The 14084-nt window shown below is 42.2% G+C and overlaps 1 protein-coding gene across 2 annotated transcripts in view; it reads left to right on the plus strand.

Moving 5' to 3' along the window:
* Positions 1 to 14084, plus strand: part of SCAPER (S-phase cyclin A associated protein in the ER) — a 329263-nt gene that overhangs the window by 82816 nt on the left and 232363 nt on the right. For both annotated transcript variants that reach the window (XM_056572933.1, XM_056572935.1), the window contains exons 5-6: positions 2523 to 2623; positions 11600 to 11716. In XM_056572933.1, coding sequence (XP_056428908.1) covers positions 2523 to 2623; positions 11600 to 11716 — 218 coding nt within the window. The remainder of the gene's footprint in view (positions 1 to 2522; positions 2624 to 11599; positions 11717 to 14084) is intronic.

Below are 14084 nucleotides of genomic sequence, written 5' to 3' on the forward strand. Positions count from 1 at the left end.
CTCAGGTTCCAAAAAGAGGGGGAGACCCAAGGGGGGGGGTACTGTTACGCCGAGCGCTCCGGGTCCCCGCTCCTCCCCTGAGCGCTCACAGCGTTCTCCTATTCGCAGCACCCCGGTCAGACCTGCCGACCGGGTGCGCTGCGATAATGTTCCCAGCCGGGATGCGATTCGCGATGCGGGACGCGCCCGCTCGCGATGCGCATCCCGACTCGCTTACCAGACCCGTTCCCCGTCTGTGCTGTCCCGGCGCGCACGGCCCCGCTCCTTAGGGCGCGCGCGCGCCGGGTCTTTGCGATTTAAAGGCCCGGTGCGCCACTGATTGGCGCATGAGGTTTTAATCAGTACCTTCACCTGTGCACTTCCCTACTTATACCTCACTTCCCCTGCACTCCCTTGCCGGATCTTGTTTCCATTGTGCCAGTGAAAGCGTTTCCTTGTGTGTTCCTAGCCTGTGTTCCAGACCTCCTGCCGTTGCCCCTGACTACGATCCTTGCTGCCTGCCCTGACCTTCTGCTACGTCCGACCTTGCTCTTGTAAACTCCCTTGTACCGCGCTTATCTCAGCAGTCAGAGAGGTTGAGCCGTTGCCGGTGGATACGACCTGGTTGCTACCGCAGCTGCAAGACCATCCTGCTTTGCGGCGGGCTCTGATGAATACCAGTAGCAACTTAGAACCGGTCCACCGACACGGTCCACGCCAATCCCTCTCTGGCACAGAGGATCCACCTCCAGCCAGCTGAATCGTTACAAGCTTCATGTACAATTTGGGGTGGGTAACGTACCGAGCCGTTTTTTTATTTATTTATTTATTTTTATATTGTGGCTTCACTATTGTTTATGTGCCTGTTGGTGCTGCGCTGTCTTCCTTCCTGACGTAAACTCCGGCCTCAGCGCAGCGACACAAGACTCCGCCCACCATCATCACAAAATGCGGGCTCAAAATTAAACAAAAAAGCCTCCAGAGTACGGATATTCATGGTGCTGCATAGTATGTTTTTAATATTTTTTTTATTTCTGAGAAGGGTGGATGGGTTGTTGTGGGATAGTTGGAGTGCAGCTATATAGTGCCAGGCAGGCCTGTCAGGGTGTCACCCGATGCGGTACGCCCCCCCCCCTCCCCGTCACTCTCTAGCAACGCTACTGGTAATAAAGGGTAGATATAGAACTTCGGCTATTAACATAAGGGAGAATTTTTCTGCTTTAAAAAATGCTTTTGTAAGCGGGTTTCCCGGGTTTTGCTTACATGTGATTTATTTATCAAGGTCTTACGACTATTTGATAAATAGGTCACATGTGAGCAAAAGTACGTAAAAAAAAAATTGTCATATAAAAGCCATACGTTTGAAAACAATGATAAATCTCCTTCTATATGTCCGCTTAACCTGCTGGTGCATAGTAAATATTACCAAAGGAGCTGCAGGTTTAGCACTGTGAAACACATGTACCAAAGCAGTACTATCATATACAAGTTGGATCACAATAAATTATTAGACTTTATTTGAATAATTGCACATAATAAATATGGAAAACAATATCACTGTAAAGTGAAAAAGGGGAAGTCTGCATACAAAAATATAACTGTATCAGATAAATGAAGCTTTGACACTGTTGTACTTCTATATGGCTTACGTGAGGCCCTACCACTACCGAAAATATGGAACTGTGCCTGGTGAAGAGTGAAGGACACATGGTGCTTGCTGACCAGTTGGGAGTGTCTGTAGTTAGGGTCCCACTTGACATGTAGTCCTAGAAAACCCCTTTGATTTTGGGAGTATCATTAAAAGATCCTGTATTGCAAACCATAGCTTCTGTTCAGTTCCCAAAAGGGGCATTTCATTACCATTCCAATCTTTTTTCTCTAAGGAAATAGCAATATGCTTTGCAGTATCTATGTTGCAGGGCTTTTAGAAAACAAAATTGTTACTTGCCTCCATATACCATCAAGCTATGACATATTTAATACTGACATAATGGAGAATAACTGAAGTACATTTCCTAAATGAGATGGTCACCTTTTTATATTTTGAAGGGGTATCTTATTACACTGGATTTATGTATCCTTTGGGAAACATGTCAATCTGGCCAGCCTTAGCTTCCGCCATTCTAAGTGGTGTGGTACTTTTATAGCACGAGACATCTTGAAAGTTGGTCAAGTAAAGAGGATGTGCTGAGATTTGGTTGGAAATGAACTGGTAAAGTTTTAGCATATTATCTTGTTTTATGATCAGCTGATGTCTAATCTTCATGTCTCACATTTTGTTGTTATTCATTCAATTTTACATCGTGTTTAGGCAGGTATTTCACACTCAAGGCAACAAAACATTTGCATCTGTTAGTATTTTTTTTTACATTTTTTATTATGTGTTTTTAGTCTTGGAAAGTGGTTTCTCCTAATAATTTTTATGTTATCCTGATCTGTTTTGTTAACAGTATTTTGAATGAAATAGAAATATTAAATAGCAGTTATCATCATTTACAGAGTTCTTTACTTAATATGTTATCTTGTGCCATTCTTTACCAAAGGAAGTGTTAATGATGCTTGACAACTATGTGCGGGATTTTAAGGCCCTTATTGATTGGATCCAGCTACAGGAAAAGTTGGAGAAAACAGACGCTCAGAGCAGGTAACCTCAGTTCTATACAGATTTACACTGTTGTATACAATGTTTTCTTTCTCATTAAGCCATTAAGTAAAAATTCATAACCAGTATTATAATACTTAACATTTGGTAACATAGTTTTACAGCTGTAGACTTTATGGGGGAGATTTATCAAAACCTGTCCAGAAGAAAAGTTGCCCATAGCAACCAATCAGATTGCTTCTTTCATTTGGCAGAGGCCTTGTTAAAAATGAAAGAAGCGATCTGATTGGTTGCCATGGGCAACTAAGCAACTTTTCCCCTGGACAGGGTTTGATAATTCTCCCTCTATATGTCTAATGTGTAAAAATGCAAGAGCAGCAGGTGCCTCTCTACTGCTAAAGGCTCCAGTGAAAACTGGATGGAGTACAATGCACCTGAATAGCTGCTTCTGTGCACCTTGTAGGCTTGAAATCAGTATGATTTAAAGTATATTATAAAGTTACACAACTTTTTCTTATTAATGAAATTTTACTTAAATGGTACCTGTCATTAGTAATATAAAATGATATGTTATAGATTAGCCGGTTTGAATTACTTTTCTTATGTACTTCTTAATAAAATTTTGTAACTTTGTGTTACATTAACCCATAAAAGTTCGGCCACCAGGGGTCCTCCTTCTGGTGCTGCCTGCAGTCCTGCTTGATACCTTCAGTGTGTAGTGCTGACCATTGTTCTAAATATTTCAGCTCCCTTTTGCAGCTGCTGGGCAGAGCTGACACACTGTAGAGTTCAGTGCCAAGAGCTGAGGGGGCATGTGTGCAGTCTCAGGCAATCACAACCAATCACACACTGAAGTGCTCTGACTGTGTGTAGTGAGGGAGGAAAGTCTCCCCAGCATGGCTTCAGATGATGTCACATATGTTGAGGAACACCCCTTCCCAGTCTGTGGAGCCTAGTGAGACTGGGCAGAAGATACATAATAATATCAAGGTCGAACACTAAAAAAGTAATAAGAATAAAGGTGGGGGGGGGTATTATGATAGGGGGAGTGAACTGGGAGGATTAAAAAATGTATCATCTCATGACAGGTACTCTTTAAATGAGACTATGTAACCATTTTAAGCACACTTAGGGGGCTATGCTACAATTCCTGACTAAACTCATAGTAAGTGGTTATGTTGTTTAATGAAAGGAAAAGAAAACTGTAAACTTTCCATTTTTACATAAGCTTATTAATGTCCTTTAACTGTTTGCAATCTAAGGACGAGTCGGCTCGTCCAGAGACGGCAACCGATGTATGGCGCGAGCTCCCGACTCAAGCCCGTGCCATACCAGCCGACCCCCAGCTGCCGTGGGCAGCTATTATCCCTTTAGATTGGCGCTGTCAAAGCATACAGCGGTGTCTAAAGGGATCTTTAACCAGTCCCTGGTGGGCGATTGTGGGGGGCAATCCACTGTGGAGGTACCTCTGCTTCCTCATCTGCTGTGGCTCTGAGATTGATAGAGCTTGGCTGAACCAGGCTTTATCAATCGAACGCAGAACACACAGATCAATGGAGTTCTATGGAATTCCATTGATCTGTATGAGGAATCTAATGATTCCTCCTAAAAGTCCCCTAAGGGGACTAATGAAGTGTAAAAAAATATAAGTATAAAAATGTTGGAGAGGCTCTTGTTAGACTAGTAACCTTGTGGGCTCCGGTTGTGTGGACTGCAGCACTTCCCCTGAATGCAGTAATAGTGGATCCCGGTGGCGTCTTCGTGTTTGAAGTTGCCCACGCTGTCACGGGTTGACTGGCAGGTCTGAGGATGCCTTTGAGGTGGGCAAATATATTAGAGACTTGCTATATTTCAATATAGTAGATAGTGGTGGTCACTGGGGTAATATACAGCTGGACGCGTATTAGGACCCCCTTAGCTCCTTTCTTCAGCAGCTAGATATCTTGCATTTGGGGGTCATTCTCTAAGATATATATACCTTAAACCCCTCCTCTTTGGAGGAAAGTCACATCCAGTTTGATAAAGTTTTTGGAACAACAAATTGTCAACATGGGAATAAGGATAAAGATAAAATAGTAAAAAGGTAAGTAACAAAAAATGGGGGTGAAAGGGGAGCTACAGTAATGCAAATAGGTTGCTATAAATAGAACATAAGGAAGATGCATGTAGACAGATCTTTCTATAAAAAGTATATACATGTGAATAACACATGTCTGTATATTATATCTATATACAGTACTAAACCTAATCATTATTCAGACACTCATAGAAATCAGTCTGTAGTATTGAGGTGGAATAATAATATATAAGGTAAATAAATAATTCTATAAAATTATATAGAAAATTACATGCATCCATAAAATCATATTAAGTTGATAATTCCCTGGAATTATGATTCAGGTATATCTACAATTATATGGTCGCATACTAATAAGGATGTTTTAAAATTATGTAGTGTATCCCAAGATGGATGACAATAAAAGGCATGTAAATATAAATACATAGTACAATATATATTAAGACATTGAATAACACAATGTAAAGAAATGACCCTAACTATATATTCTGATTTGGTGCGTGTGTTGTAGGGGGAGGTCCCAATAAAGGGCCCGTCAGAGTGCTGGGAAAACAGCCAAACGAGTCCAAAGGGACCACCTCCTAGTCCAAGAAGCCGAAAACCTCCAACTTGCTGTTTAGTCCTCCAGGTGCCAGAGAGCCGAATTCAAACATCTTCCTAGATTCGGCTCTGGACATCATGCTTATGTAGTTGCCCCCTCGCCAATCTTGTTGAACCAACTGGATTGCTGTGTATCTGAGGTTGTCGGGATTACCTTGATGGAATTGCTTGAAATGTGCAGATAGCGGGTGTTTTTCATTTTGTTTTTTGATGTTATATCTGTGCTCTAAGATACGAGTTTTGAGGGCCCAAGAGGTTCGGCCTACATATTGTTTATTGCAAGGGCACTGAATTAGATAAGTTACCCCTTTACTTGCACAATTCAATAACTCGTTGGTTTTATGTACAAAATTATTTACTGTGGATTTGACTTCCAGGGTTCTTTTATCAAAGTGGGTGGCTTTGCAATAAGGACACTGTCCACATCTGAAAAAACTTTTAAATCAATTAAGGTAGATATAGGTTTGATGTTGGGGTTGGATGTGCAGACTGTGGGCATGATTTTAATTCCCAAATTTGGGGCCCTAGTATAAATAATGGAGGGTTTTTCTGAAAGAAATTCACTCAGTGTTCTTTCCTCACAGAGCAATGGCCAGTATTTTTTCAATGATGGCTTCTATTTCATGGTGTTTAGTATTAAAGGGAATGATGAGTTTTGGGTATTCTTTATCTGTTGGTTTTCGTGTGTTTAATTCTTATGGGATAAAAAATGTGGATCTGTCAAGGTTGCGTACTTTCTCAAGAGACTGGTGCAGACCTGAGAAAGGGTACTCTTTCGCTATGAATTGGTTTATAAGAGCGATTGCCTCAATTTCAAATTGATCATTGTGGGTGCTGTTCCGCTTAAGTCTGTGGAATTGGCTAGTAGGAACGTTTACTAGCCATTGTGGGAGATGGCAGCTTGTATGGAGAATAAATCAATTTTTGGCAACAGGTTTGCGATACGTACTGCATATGAGTTTGTCTGTGTTGGCAGTAATCAATAAATCTAGAAATTCAACGGATGTTGAGCTTACATTAGGGGTACATTTTAAATTGTAATTATTGTCATTAATGGATGATATAAAATTGTCTAGGATTGGTTTTGTTCTGCGCCAAATGAAAAAAATATCGTCAATGTAATGGTACCATGACACCAGATCGCCACCCAGCTAGGGATTGATGGTGCTGTTTTCCCAATTATCCATACACAAATTGGCATAGCTGGGGGAGAATTTTGTGCCCATGGCAGTCCCGTTAATTTCAAAATAATAATCTGATTCAAACTTGAAATAATTATGTGTAAGTAAGTATGAAATTGATGCCATCAAGTATAAAATGTATCTTTTCCGATGGCAGATCTGCATTGGTCTCTAGTATCTTTTGAATAGCATTTACGCCTTGTTGGTGGTTAATTATTGTATATAATGAACTCACATCTAGTGTCCCCAAAAACCACGATGGGTCCCACTCGACAGATTCAACAATTTGGATGATCTGTGTAGTATCCCGTAAATATGATTGGGTTAGTTTTACATAAGCTTGTAATTGTTGGTCAATATATTGGGAGAGATTGGCCGTTATGGAGCCAATGCCCGAAACTATTGGGGGCCTGGTTACTGTTTAGCATTCTTGTGGATTTTTTTTATTGTATAGAATACTGGTATACGTTTATGAGTGCCTGTGATGTCAAATTCATGTTTAGACAAGATACCTCTATCTCTGGGGCTTCTACATAGTGTCAGCAATTCTTCTGAGTAATGGTTGACATTTATCATTGTCTTTAGACAGTTTTTTGTGTTTAGAAAAGGCGCTAAAAAAAGGGGCAATCAGGTTTAATTTGTGCCTTTTTTGCACCTTTTGGTTTACACATTTCTGCTGATTTTGAGTTGCAATTCACTGATTTTGCCAATACACATGATATGGAAGGGTTTTATGAACTGTGCCTTGTTATGAAAAGGTGCAAAAAAGGCGCAATGCCACTGAAAAGTCTCTAAACTACACCAGCCCAGACTTAGCTTTTGGTGTATGTCAAGAGATACATTTCAGAAAATGTAACCTGCACAAAATTTATCAAATGCTATGTGACCATTTAATAAATTTGGTGCTCCTACACATTACCAGCACACAAAAAAAGGTGTAGAAAAATGCTTAACTTACACCTACAATGATAAATGCCGGCCATTGTGTTGTAGGGTCACTCTTCAATTTAGCGTATATGGTGTTGTCATTCAATTGGGACATGCATTCAGATGTGTATGCTGTTGTATCCATCACCACTATACCTATCAACGGCCGGGACCCACGGCTAATACAGGACATCAGCGATGGCGGTGATGCCCTGTTTTAACCCTTCAGACGCGGCGATCAAAGCTGACCGCCGCGTCTGAAGTGAAAGTGAAAGTATCCCGGCTGCTCAGTCGGGCTGTTCTGGACTGCCGCGGTGAAATCGCGGCGTCCCGAACAGCTTACAGGACACTGGGAGGGCCCTTACCTGCCTCCTCAGTGTCCGATCGATGAATGACTGCTCCGTGCCTGAGATCCAGGCAGGAGCAGTCAAGCGCCGATAACACTGATCACAGGCGTGTTAATACACGCCAGTGATCATTATGAGAGATCAGTGTGTGCAGTGTTATAGGTCCCTATGGGACCTATAACACTGCAAAAAAAAAGTAAAAAAAAAGTGTTAATAAAGGTCATTTAACCCCTTCCCTAATAAAAGTTTGAATCACCCCACTTTTCCCATAAATAAAATAAAACAGTGTAAATAAATAAAAAAAATAAGTGTTATGTGGTATCGCCGCGTGCATAAATGTCCGACCTATAAAAATATATCATTAATTAAACCGCACGGTCAATGGCGTACGCGCAAAAAAAATTCCAAATTCAAAAAAAGCGTATTTTTGGTCACTTTTTATACCATTAAAAAATGAATAAAAAGTGATCAAAAAGTCCGATCAAAACAATCATACCGATAAAAACTTCAGATCACGGCGCAAATAATGAGCCCTCATACCGCCCTGTACATGGAAAAATAAAAAAGTTATAGGGGTCAGAAGATGACATTTTTAAACGTATAAATTTTCCTGCATGTAATTCTGATTTTTTCCAGAAGTACGACAAAATCAAACCTATATAAGTAGGGTATCATTTTAACCGTATGGACCTACAGAATAATAAGGTGTCATTTTTACCGAAATATGCACTGTGTAGAAACGGAAGCCCACAAAAGTTACAAAATGGCGTTTTTTCTTCGATTTTGTTGCACAATGTTTTTTTTTCCGTTTCCTTGTGAATTTTTGGGTAAAATGACTAATGTCACTGCAAAGTAGAATTGGTGACGCAAAAAATAAGCCATAATATGGATTTTTAGGTTCCCCTCATGACATCACGGCCACGCCCCCTCAATGCAGTTCTATGGAATTCTTTCCTGTACATTGCCGCAGCCCCATACAGGAGATCGCGGGGGCCCCAGTGCTCGGACCTACGGTGATCTATAACTTATCCCCTATCCTTCGGATAAGGGATAAGTTCAGAGCACTACAGATCTACTTTAACACTTTTACTCATGTCTATCTAACTGACAGCTCCGATCCCACTTTCACAGACAGCAAGTAATGCTTTGAAAAACAAAAGTGTATTAGAAAATGACATACCGTATATACTCGAGTATAAGCCGAGTTTTTCAGCACGATTTTTCGTGCTAAAAACACCCCCCTCGGCTTATACTCGAGTGAACTCCCCCACCCGCAGTGGTCTTCAACCTGCGGACTTCCAGAGGTTTCAAAACTACAACTCCCAGCAAGCCAGGGCAGCCATCGGCTGTCCGGGCTTGCTGGGAGTTGTAGTTTTGAAACCTCCGGAGGTCCGCAGGTTGAAGACCACTGCGGCCTTCAACATCATCCAGCCCCCTCTCACCCCCTTTAGTTCTGAGTACTCACCTCCGCTCGGCGCTGGTCCGGTCCTGCAGGGCTGTCCGGTAAGGAGGTGGTCCGGTGAGGAGGTGGTCCGGGCTGCTATCTTCACCGGGGAGGCCTCTTCTAAGCGCTTCGGGCCCGGCCTCAGAATAGTCACGTTGCCTTGACAACGACGCAGATGCGTCGTTGTCAAGGCAACGGCTCTATTCCGGGCCGGAAGCGCGGAGAAGAGGCGCCCCCGGTGAAGATAGCAGCCCGAACCACCTCCTCACCGGACCACCTCCTTACCGGACAGCCCTGCAGGACCGGACCAGCGCTGAGCGGAGGTGAGTACTCAGAACTAAAGGGGGTGAGAGGGGGCTGGATGATGTTGAAGGCCGCAGTGTTCTTCAACCTGCGGACCTCCGGAGGTTTCAAAACTACAACTCCCAGCAAGCCCGGACAGCCGATGGCTGCCCGGGCTTGCTGGGAGTTGTAGTTTTGAAACCTCTGGAGGTCCGCAGGTTGAAGACCACTGAGGGCGAATGATGAGAAGAGGATGATGAAGGGGGGGGGTGTGGGGATGATTAAGGGGGGTGGGGATGATGAAGGGGGGGGTGTGGGATGATTACAAGGGGATGATGAAGGGGGGATGTGTGGGATGATAAGGGGATGTGTGGGATGATGACAAGGGGATGATGAAGGGGGGATGTGTGGGATGATAAGGGGATGTGTGGGATGATGACAAGGGGATGATGAAGGGGGGATGTGTGGGATGATGACAAGGGGATGATGAAGGGGGGATGTGTGGGATAAGGGGATGTGTGGGATGATGACAAGGGGATGATGAAGGGGGGATGTGTGGGATAAGGGGATGTGTGGGATGATGACAAGGGGATGATTAAGGGGGGATGTGTGGGATGATGACAAGGGGATGATGAAGGGGGGATGTGTGGGATGATAAGGGGATGTGTGGGATGATGACAAGGGGATGATGAAGGGGGGATGTGTGGGATGATAAGGGGATGTGTGGGATGATGACAAGGGGATGATGAAGGGGGGATGTGTGGGATGATGACAAGGGGATGATGAGGATGTTAATGACGGGTCTGGATGATGACAGGGGGGGATGAGGTATTTCCCACCCTAGGCTTATACTCGAGTCAATAACTTTTCCTGGGATTTTGGGTTGAAATTAGGGGTCTCGGCTTATACTCGGGTCGGCTTATACTCGAGTATATACGGTATGTTAAAAAAATATTTTATGAATAAGCTTTCTTGACATGACGCTGTAAATCCCCTTTTTTGCTATGTTTTGTATCTGTAATGTCAATAGGCTAGTAGAAGAGGTTAACTGTGTCTCTAGGGAACTTCATGTGCTTTCCCTGGTTCAAGATGGCACATGTAGTGAGAAGTATTAATGAATGACCAATAGTATGACTCTTAACTCTGTGCTTTCCTCTGGGGTATAGTAATTTCCCTTCTGTCTGCATACAAGGGCAATACAATAGTTCTGTGGTTATTTATTATAGTGTAATCGCAGGATACCAGGTTTTATTATCAGATCAAAGAACAAGGACAAATAATTCCTTTAATGAGTTGGGAATTACACCATTGAACATGTTTCATTGCTTGTCACTTTGTTGCAGACTGGGCTAGCCAACGAGAAGATAGGAGCTCAGGACTATTTAGTTGCAGTGGCAGCACTCTTGCCTCCTGATACCAGAACATTTAAAGGGGTTATCCGGGAGTAGAAAACGGAGCATTTTTATTTTTTTATTTTTAGAAACCGCACCAATCCTGTCCTCAGTTTGCGTGTGGTATTGCAAGTTAGCTCTTTTCACATTGCAATACGACACACAACCAGAATGACAGGAGGGGTGCTGGTTTGTTAATAAATCAGCTGTTTTTCTATTCTTGGATAACCCCTTTAAACTGGCGGCTGCTTTTCTCCCAGTGATCTGTCTAATATTAGTCTTCGTTCCTAAGTCAACTCTTTCCTTAGACCTATTTGTAAGCCTATTGGGCTTGACATGACTCTCCTGATTTGACCTCTGTTTACTGTTCTGTCTTTGCTTCTGATTGTGTACTGCGTTTTCTGGTATTGACCCCTTGGCTTGGTTTCTGGTTTTCCCTTTAACACTCTCTTACATGCCTGTTTGGTTTGCCCTGGCTTATCTGACTTTCCATAGTTCTCTGAGCACTTAGGTAGGGACAGAAGCAGGTTTCGGTAAAGGATTGCTCTGCTCCCTACTAGACATGCCAGATATATTCTTTATCTGTGAAATACTATACAAAATGCAATCATAAAAAAATCTGCAGAATAAAAAATAATTTTCAAATGTTGCATTTTTCATGTTATATTTAGCCACTGTACTTTTATTTTTGTTTGGGCTTCATATGCATTTACCTGTATGTTTGTTACTATTTACTTTAAAGAAAAAAAATATAATCTTTATTCTGTAGACCTACCTCATTGGCATGGGAAGTGAAGAAAATGTCTCCTGGACGCCATGTCTTGCCTAGTCCGTCATCTGAAAGAGTGAGCTCCACTTCAAGTGCAAGGAGGACACTCAATTTTGGGTATGATTAGTGATGTAGTCCTAACGTAAAGTATTTTAGTAACTACTCTGTATGATTCACAGATATGTTTACTTTCTAACAAACCATTTTTAAGTACATGTAGAATGTCATTGGTAATAAACTCTGGTCCCTTCAGAAGATAAATGTGTGTCATTGTTTGAGATCCTGAAGGAATGTTACATTCTTGTCTCCTCATACCATGCCCTTCATAAAATTGTACAGAAATGTTGTCTCCCCCTGTATTTTCAATCCACAGGAGACCCCCCCACCAATCACTGTAACAAATGTACAATGAATGGAACTGCAGTGCACATCTTTCACCTCTGCTCTATTCATTTTCAATGGGACTTCTGAAGTTCAGCGATTAGCTATGTTTTGAAGTCCCGTATATAGTAAATTACCATAGATGGTAGCCAAACGCTGCTGTTCCATTCACTTAGGGAACAATTGACCCACGTTCTTGTGATTGGTGGGAGGTCCAGCGGTCGGAACACCATCGACCGCCTAGTTATCCCCATCGTGTGGACAAGGAATTACGTTTAACCACTTCTATAACAGCTATTCTAAAACAGCTGTGCAGAATACTGCAGTGGCACAAAGTGCCGGGCTCCCCAGAGGGAAGTCAGGTACAGTGTATTACCATTTCTGCTGTCCCAATTGATGTATTCACTGCACCTAATTTGTGTTTTGTACACAGCTCAGCCCGAAGCAATACTGCTTCCTGCTTGACGGACAAGTAATCATGTGATTGCTGATGCTGTAAATGCCCCCAAAGGTCTTTCCTAACTTTATAGGGGGCAAAATATGTAAAATATTAAAAATATAAACCTATGTAAAAGGAAAAATAGAGAATAAAACTAAACAAAAATATTTGCAAAACAATAAAAAAGGCACAAACTATGCCCCTAGCCACACCCTTTATATAACCTTGAATTTATTTATGACCATAACGGAAAGAGGATGTAATTTAAAACATTATTTTAGCGTTACTTTGGGATATTTACTGGAAAAAAAACTTCAAACAGAAACCTATTTTATTTTTACATTTTCCTGATATCAAAACGTATGTAATTTTACTAAAATAAAACCTGATGTATTATGGACAAAAAATGGTGCAAAAAAATATTTGAATGACTGAAAGAAAAGGGATAATCAGCCTGGTCTAGAAGTGGTTAATCTCAAGCTAACCCCTTTAAATGAGTACTGCATTCTTAGACACTTATCCACTATCCACAGGGACCGATGGGACTGCCTGCGATCTTCCGTACGGGGACCCGGCATTACCGTGGCTCTGTGCGGCTAATGTGCGTGTCGTTGACCTCATATAGGTAAATGACACCCCGCTCCATACAGCTTTATGGGATAGGTGGGAATGCATGAGCACTGAATCTCCGCCTCTCCCATAGAGATACATGGAGGGGGTGTCGGCCCCGTACAGGAGATCGCGGGGGGTTCCAAACGATCAGACATTTATCCCCTATTCTGCGGATAGGGGATACGTTTCTAGGGCTTCAGATCTCCTTAAAAGTTGTGTCATGAAAACAATTCTTTCTCTAATATATTCATGCTGACAGTCATCACAGGTCTGGCTGTTATCACTGGGAAAAGTTTTGTCTGGTTACTGCAGGGGAATTATAGTATTACATTTTGGTCATTCAGTTTTATTACTGCTCTTCCCAGAAGAGTTCAACTGCAAACTAAAAACCACTTTCATTTAACCACTTAGTGTATCTGGAAAGAGAAGCAGCAGATGATCCTCCCGTCCTGTGTACTCAGTGATATATCATCCATTTTACTACTTTTCTTTCAGCCACATCTGTTGGGCTTACCCCTTCCATATTTTGGCATTTCTCTCCCTGGTATTTACCGTTTTGTATAGCTTCTTTCCTATATTATTCACGGTTTTCTTATTATCCAGTTTAAGTGTCTCGGTGCGCAGCGAAGGAGGGTAAGCACATGGGAGGAGGGTGTTTAAAATGAAGATCTAGGCCTGTGACCCTGCATTTGCATCAAGCTGCTTAATTTGCATAATAAGAAAATCTGGAATAGCTGAGATTTTGGAGATGAGGACTGCAGTGGTCTTGCAGGATCCAATAAAAACATGCGGGAGCACATGGTTTTTAGTTTTGAGCAGGTGGTTACAGAACATACAGTGGATCCCTCAAAATCCTGAGCAGTCCCACAAACCTCTAAAATGCCACAGGAGGCTGACGGAATTGCACAAGTGGGTGATGAAATGACACAAGTGGGTGATGAAATGACACAAGTGGCTGATGAAATGACACAAGTGGGTGATGAAAGGACACAAGTGGGTGATGAAATGACACAAGTGGGTGATGAAATGACACAAGTGGGTGATGAAATGACA

This window comes from Hyla sarda, chromosome 4, assembly GCF_029499605.1.
Source record: "Hyla sarda isolate aHylSar1 chromosome 4, aHylSar1.hap1, whole genome shotgun sequence".
Lineage (NCBI taxonomy): Eukaryota > Metazoa > Chordata > Amphibia > Anura > Hylidae > Hyla > Hyla sarda.